Raw genomic sequence first — 7,991 nt, 5'->3', positions numbered from 1 at the left:
GAATCACTGAGTTGGAAAACGGGTCACCCCCTTGTGTCAGTATTTTGTTGAACCACCTTTTGCTTTAATTACAGCCTTTAGTCTGTTGGGATACGTCTCTACTAACTTTGCATATCTAGACTTTGCAATATTTGCCCACTCTTCTTTGCAGAACTGCTCAAGTTCAGTTCAATTTGAAGTTGACCATTTGTAGACTGCAGTCTTCAAGTCATTCCAAAGATATTCAACGGGGTTAAAGTCTGGGCTCTGACATGGCCATGCAAGGACATTCACCTTTTTCTCCTTTAACCACTGTGTGCTTTCGGTCATTGTCATGTTGGAAGGTAAACCTTCTTCCCACTGACAACTTTCTGGCAGAGAGCAGCACATTTTCCTCAAGAATTTGACAGTTTTTTGCCCCATCCATTTTTCCTTCTATCCCGACAAGTGCTCCAGTCCCTGCTGCAGAGAAACACCCCCATCACAGGATAATAACACCTCCATGCTTTGTATGAATGCTGTTATTTGGATGGTGAGCTGTATTGGATTTCCGCCAGACATATCGTTTGGTGTTGAGGCCAAATAATTCATCTCATCTGCCTCAGAATCTTCGAGGTGCGTTTTGGCAAAGGAGACGTGAAGAGTTTCTTGAGGAGTGTCTTTTTTTCTTGCAACCCTCCCATACAAGCCACATTTGTGGAGAATTTGTGATATTGTTGTCACATGCACACAGTGACCACACTTTGTCATAAATTTCTGCAACTGCTTCAGAGTTGCAGTAGGCCTTCCTCCTGGCTCTTTCATCCAGTTTGGAGCGACGTCCTGATCCAGGGAGGGTCTGTGTTGTTCCAAATACCTTCCATTTCTTATTAATAGACTTCACTGTGCTTCTAGGCATTGATAAATCCTTCGTTTTTTTAAAATTTTGTATCCATCTCCTGACTTGTGCCTGTCCACAACTTCACCCCGGAGATCTTTTGACAGTGCCTTGCCACCCATAGTTGAATGTTTGCTTCAGTTGCACTACCAAGGCCTGAAATGCTCCAGGAAATCTCTTTTCATGCTGAGCTAATCAAAATGACCACAGCTGATCACAGTTGAAAATCAAATGGCTTTGTGTGCCATTGAGAAGGTGATTACCTACAAGTCATTTTTAGGAGGGGGTGATCCTTTTTCCAACTCAGTGATTCTGAGTTTTTTTTTTCTTTTTCTGATATGTTGGGGTTTTATCTTTCACTTGGATGCTATAAGTTGCACTGAGTAAATACAGCTGGATAAAACAAAAACTGTGTCCGTCTTCATTTCAGGCTGCAAAGCAACAAAATGTGATTATTTTAAAGGGGGGCGATTCTTTTCTATACCCACTGTATGTAGTTTTATATTCATGTATTTACATACTTTGTCAGGATGCTTACATTGCAAAGTCATCATTTGAAATAAAATATTTTAATTAGAAGGGACAAGAGACATTTAGCTGAATTTTACCTTCTTATCATTAGCTTAGGTTAAACCTAATATTGCAGACCTTCTGTCTGACTGATCTTGGTTAGCATCAACATTGCTTGTATGTGCACTTGGAAATACAATGCAGTTTTAAATGTTTAAATGTCCAAATCTAAAGAGTCTTTATAATGCATCTCTTTGTGTCCTCAGATTGGAACCATAATAACTGCGTAGGAGCCAGATCTCCTTTGACAAAACTCTGTCTGTCTGAACTTGCACAGGAAGTTGCACAATATGTCGTTTTGATTCAGTATCCCAAAGGCAAGATCAAAGTCCAACCTTTTTGTTCTCTTGAGTATTGTGCAAGCTTCATGATTAAGGAGGATGTGTAGTTAAATTTTTTTGCTTAGAGGAAAAGGGGTTTTAGCATACTCTCACTTTTGCTGTTTCTTCTTGTTCCTTTTCCTCTTTTACTTTTTATCATCTTTTGTGGTTAAGAATAGCTGTCCTTGTCTGACTTTTGAAATGTCTCCTGTAGAAAAGCAGTTGAGACTATGATTGTTGGTGCTTAAAAACATCAAACTTTTCACACACTTTTCAAGTCATTGGCAGATCAATTTTACAGTTTCATATTCTCTCATATGACACTATTTTCATCAGAACTGATTTTGATCTTTTTTTCCATAAAGCTTTAGGTTTTTTCTAGTAAAAAGAATGTGTGACCTCATGTTGGAATCCCCCATATTCTTGGAAACCACACATCTGGGTATATACAGATAGCAGACAATGTATACACCACTTATCTCTTTGTTTTTCTTCATTCACTTAAAAAAAAATTTTTTTTTTAGATATTCATAATTTATTTAAAACTCGCTCGAAAATACAATTCCAAACCATGGGTTCTATTTTACATATTTTATAGATTTTTGAATGTTGTTGTACATGGAAATGTGGCTATGAACTACACTGTGATTGTTAGTGATTTAAACTGAAAAAGAATGTAAAAAGTTATATTATCATATACAGTGATTAAAGACACATCATTTAGCTGTAAAATATTTGTTACCACTAAAGAGTATGCATTTGTATTATACTCAAGAAAGCAATACATTGTCAGTAAAATATTTTAAAATATATTTTAAGTAAAAAAAGTATGAATTCCCTTATAATTAATGAGTAAAAGGATATTCCCAGAATTCCCAGCATGAACCATCTTTATTTAGAATGAAAAAAAAGTTGTTTCTTAATTTTATCATCATTCATGTACATTGTGGTGTTTTCTGTTGTAATATGTTATTCAATTAATGTTTGTTGCATTAATTTAGTGTGATATGTGTTACTATAATGGCGTTTTGTGTGAGCAACCCTGTACTTTTTTGTTATTATTGCCCACCAATGATGGAGGCCTTAATCTGATGAATTTTATTCCTTCCATAAAGTTATCAATAGCATATTTTACAGCAAAAAAAGATTGTAACAGCTCAAATATGTTAGCATATTAACATTAAATCATTAAATGACATAGACAGGTCCACCAAAATGCCATAATGCTAGTATTTTTATAGCAAAGTTCTGGCAGCCTCTGGTGCGATTATATACAAAAATATGTACAAGTGTATTTGAGATCCGTTTAAGAATGCTGAACTCAGATATTAACAGTGATGATAACTGACAGCTGTACGTTTAAATGATATTTCCTCTTAAATTCTTGGTGTGTGTCTAACTGCCATTAAAGTATTCTTCCCACACATGAAACTCAAACTAAGGTGTATATTAAGGTAGCCAAATTTTTAAGATTACTTCACAGGCCGCTAGAAGTGGTAAGGGCAGAAAAGCATGTATGAAGATGAACAGGTTCCACAAGGATGTTTGGAAATTTTCAATGGAGTAAAAATTTGACAGCTTGTCACACACACACACACACAAATAATAATAAATATGTGTGTGTGTGTATAAACATTTAAAAAAATAGTAAAACAAAAAAAGTGTGAGAACACAGAAGTAAGTATGGGCTAGAAGAGAGTTCACAATAATTATATGTCTATTTTTATGAACTAAATCACCATAATAATCAGAAGCAAAGAATAAAAACACATGCTTGGATATCAGCTAGTGCATGACAGGAATTCTGGCAATTCTGGGAATTCTCACATGACTTGGGAAATTCTTCATTGTCTTTTTCAGGATGTGTCTGTTCAAATAACACACGCACCCTCTTTCTCTCTAGAGGCATGAGCCACTGGAACTGTGAGTTAACAATACCAAATGGCAAATCAGTCACTGATGTTTGTTATTTTAGATTGTTTTGGTTTTGGAGATATTTTCCTCACTGGGAAATTTTTGTAGCAAAATTACAATCTGAATCTGATTGATAAATTATCCTTTTTTATTTTATTGTTTTCTGTTAATAGAAACAGTTCCAGGGCCACAATTGCTAGACCCAAGCCCACAACATAGTCATATTCCGTTATTTGTAAAGCACGATTTAAAAAGATTGCAGTGCATGTCATTTTGACAGTTATTTGGCATGGTTTCATAATGCACATACTGTATGTGATTCATTAACTTTTTACATTAATAAGATAAATAATATACCCATGTGTAATTTTATTGTCTTATGTTAGTAATTATTTGTTGGTTAAATACTTGAATTAATAAAATTTTAATATATAATGGCTAACTTCCCCAAATCACTTTATTCAGACGTTATTCTGAGAATAAAGTGTACCAGTTACTTTTTGTCACAAATGTATTCTTAATATTCAAAATGAAAAGACAAACACAGAAATATTATTTACTTCATAGCTTTATTGCCATTAGTTTTGTTAGATTTGTTCTTCATGTTCCAGTTTAAAACATTCATCAAAACTGTCTTATAAATAAATACAAATATATTAGGTTAAGGTTAACATATGTATCTCACATACTCCTTAGACATAGCATAGTCATATCTCTGATCATTTTTCTTAGGCTACGGTCACACTTAAATACAGACATTAAATAAATAAATGAGTACATTAATTTAACACACATGAATTATAAAGCAACTTAAAAAAAAGTTTTAGAGTCAAAGGTATTCATTCATGGAATGGTAATGCACTTTTTACAAAAAAGTCAGATGAAATCAGTTCATGTAGTTTGTTCCAGTTGCTCAGTTCATTCAGAGTGCAGTGTCCCAAAGAGTTTGTCCCAATGAGTGAAGTATGGAGCATAGTTGGACTTGAACTTCTGATGGTGGACATCATGGTGCGGAGCTCCTCCATACAGACCAAAAGGCACCAGTCTGTGTGTCGCCCATGGCAGGTCATAGCCACAGTGGTCCTCAACTGACAGCCACATGTTCAGCATATGGAAAAGCATCTCTGTCATAGGATGAACCCCCAGTAACATGGGATTCACTGCAGCGAAGAAACCCAACGACAGAGTCTCCCACGCCCCCGAATACTCAGTGGCCAGAGCGAAGGTGGACGTGTATTTGTGATGCACCTTATGGAAAGTGCAGTAGAGCCAGGGTACTTTGTGATGCAGAAGATGCCATACAAAGTACTGGAAGTCAAAGAGAAGCAGGCAGGCAGCAAGGTCCCAGATGACTCGCAGAAGCCCTGGTGCCATCACTGGGTAGCTGACAGGTCTCCAGTACCAGTGCAGGACACTCAGTGGGAAGATGTACACGGCATGGTTGTAGAGGGAGAGTACGAGGCAGCTCCACATCATCTTCCAAGATACGCTGGTCTTCTGTTGAATTTTGTATCTCCTTATCCATGCTACCCTAGATGATAGGGCATCCAGAACGACAAAAGGCAGGCAGAAGCTTAGGTAGACTGTAATAGAGAAGAAAACTGGGAAATATGGAGACCTAAGCACGGCCTCGTACTGCAGAATGCTGTCCCAGATGTACTGTAGTTCAAACATTTTAATTTATTTTCAGATCTCTTTCTGAATGGCAGCACATGGGTACCGTGGCTTTTATAAAGTATAGAAGTCCCGCCCTCTTTCCACTACTCGCGCTGCAAGTCCCCTAAATGGCTCTTCCTGTTGGAATTTCCCGGATATTTTGCGGTAGTGTGAGAAGGTAGGCTATCTGATGTCATGTTTATCAGATAGGCAACTATATAAATCTATAAATATAAAAATCCTGCAATACTTAAGAGACTGAAATGGTTTATTAGCCTACAAAAATATTATAATATAAACGATAATGGAAAGAGTGTATTGAATCACAGTGCAGAAAGAATAACTAAACAAACAACACAAAAGAGTAAGGTAAGATTCAGAGCCTGTAGACGAATTTACCTATAGGAAATGGCACTGAAGCCTACCAGTTATTCTTGTTAGATAGCAGGTCCAGCAGTTAATCTCGCCCAGTTCCACTTGCTATTGATATTCCAGATTCCGATTTTTTTTAAACCTGACAAAATATCTATTAATCCTACAAAATATGACAGTTAATATTCAATTTCCGTGCGTCACTCTTAACTTCTGTAAGAGTATCTCGAGGAACAGCAACGAGACTGACAGTGGAACAGTTTTCCCAGTTTTATCAAGTAAACACCGCCATCTGCTGTTTATAACAGGCAAGGGCTGCTGCGACACTCCAACGTGTTATCAGGATTTTTTGCCACACTCAATTTTTGATTGAGTTGTCACCAGGGCAGGACTTAGGCCCCTGAGCTTGAGGTTATGTTTGGGCCCTATACCTACACTACAAATGCCATCAAATAGAACATCATTATGGAGTAACACAAAGTACACAAACATATGCTTTGAGGTTCATAAATAGTACAATTAATATGCAACATGTCTAGGCTTCCAGCAAATAACTTCGAGCAAAAAAAAAAAAAAAAATCCAGAGATGTTGGCTTATTAGTATTATAAAAGTTATTGTCATATCTGTGTCCTCTTATGTCAGGTTCTTATTTAATCAATAAATTCAATCGAATGAAAAGACATGCTGGTTATTAACAATCAAATGAAATCACTATCAACAAAATTCATAGATGGATTGTGCATAAATGTTAAGTTTAAATATAACATTTTCATGTAGACATATTAAATGATTGCAAAAATGAAATAAAACCCAATGGTAAGTCCGGCCATGGTTGTCACACATCTAGGACAGTTTGTTTGCTTGACAAATGTGTGATGGAAGGATAAACAAACAAACTAACCAATAACATTTTTAACTAAAACTACACAACACTGCATTAAAAATGCATTTCATAGAAACACTACAAAATGCGAGAATAATTATGGCTTGAAACTTACAGGGATTGCCTTACAAGGATCATTTTTCATAGATGGATTGTGCATAAATGTTAAGTTTAAATATAACATTTTCATGTAGACATATTAAATGATTGCAAAAATTAAATAAAGCCCAATGGTAAGTCCGGTCATGGTTGTCACACATCTAGGACAGTTTGTTTGCTTGACAAATGTGTGATGGAAGGATAAACAAACAAACTAACCAATAACATTTTTAACTAAAACTACACAACACTGCATTAAAAATGCATTTCATAGAAACACTACAAAATGCGAGAATAATTATGGCTTGAAACTTACAGGGATTGCCTTACAAGGATCATTTTGTAGCGAAATAAATGAAAAATAAAAATGTTTGGAATCTTAGTGGTCATATCTTTTTTTCTTTCTAAATTCTGTTTATTTATTATTAATGAATGTAGGTTATTTATTTATTTTCTTTCAACCTATATTAAGCCCTTATACAATATAGGCTAAATTGTCGATAATATACTTTCATACATTGGTTTTATGACAAATAAAAATCAAAAGTAATTAAGATCAACAATTCCTTTCACACCGTATCACGAAAGCGAAACCTATCCCTCTGCTTTTTTAGTTTCGTTTTCGTGACATCGAATCTTTCAATACGCAGTCTGAACGGAAAGAACATCCTGAAATATTAAATGAGGTGAAGAGAACCTATTGAAACAGACACATTTATCAACCAAACCTGTCTAAAATACGCTTATACAATTCGCCGTGTAGCAGAAAGTCAACAGATTATTTTCATGTTCTTCAGTTGGTGTATATCTCTTAGCAGTCATATTTTTTCATCATAACATATCTATCCAATCTTGCTCTATATATATATATATAATAACCACATTATTTTGCAAAACAAATGAAGACAGCAAGATTGGATAGATATGTTATGATGAAGAAATATGACTGCTAAGAGATATACACCAATATACACCAGCCTGTTGACAGCTATGAAAGGAAACAAGCTGGCAAGAAGCTCAGACTAATTGCAGAGAGGAATTTCAACACCAAGCAGAAATTCAGAGAAGCATTCGAGATTTTGGCTTTTATATCTTCTGACGACAAGCAGGAGATGCAAGCAAAGGAGTATCTGCGGAGAGTCCATCAGCACAGCCCATACTGCTGAGCAGTCTAAAAGCTTTGCTAAGGGACTGAAATGTAACTAATTTCTTACTTGTAAATACATTTATCAAAAAACTTGCTTTTAATGTTCACTTATTCATTTACATTAATTCTTTTATCAGATGCTTTTATCCAAAGCAACAAATGAAGAACACAAT

At 35.5% G+C, this 7,991-nt stretch overlaps 1 protein-coding gene across 1 annotated transcript; it reads right to left on the bottom strand.

The window, feature by feature from the left end:
* Positions 1-4,210: 4,210 nt before the first annotated feature.
* Positions 4,211-5,349, bottom strand: LOC107758440 (cholesterol 25-hydroxylase-like protein). Its single transcript, XM_016576170.1, has one exon. It carries the CDS (start codon positions 5,332-5,334, stop codon positions 4,579-4,581), a length of 756 nt encoding a protein of 251 aa, XP_016431656.1. The 5' UTR covers positions 5,335-5,349; the 3' UTR covers positions 4,211-4,578.
* Positions 5,350-7,991: the final 2,642 nt, after the last annotated feature.

Source organism: Sinocyclocheilus rhinocerous, unplaced genomic scaffold, assembly GCF_001515625.1.
Source record: "Sinocyclocheilus rhinocerous isolate Xijiao unplaced genomic scaffold, SAMN03320098_v1.1 scaffold1676, whole genome shotgun sequence".
Lineage (NCBI taxonomy): Eukaryota > Metazoa > Chordata > Actinopteri > Cypriniformes > Cyprinidae > Sinocyclocheilus > Sinocyclocheilus rhinocerous.
The sequence above is the reverse complement of the archived record's forward strand: the minus strand, read 5'-3'. Positions and strand labels throughout refer to the sequence as shown.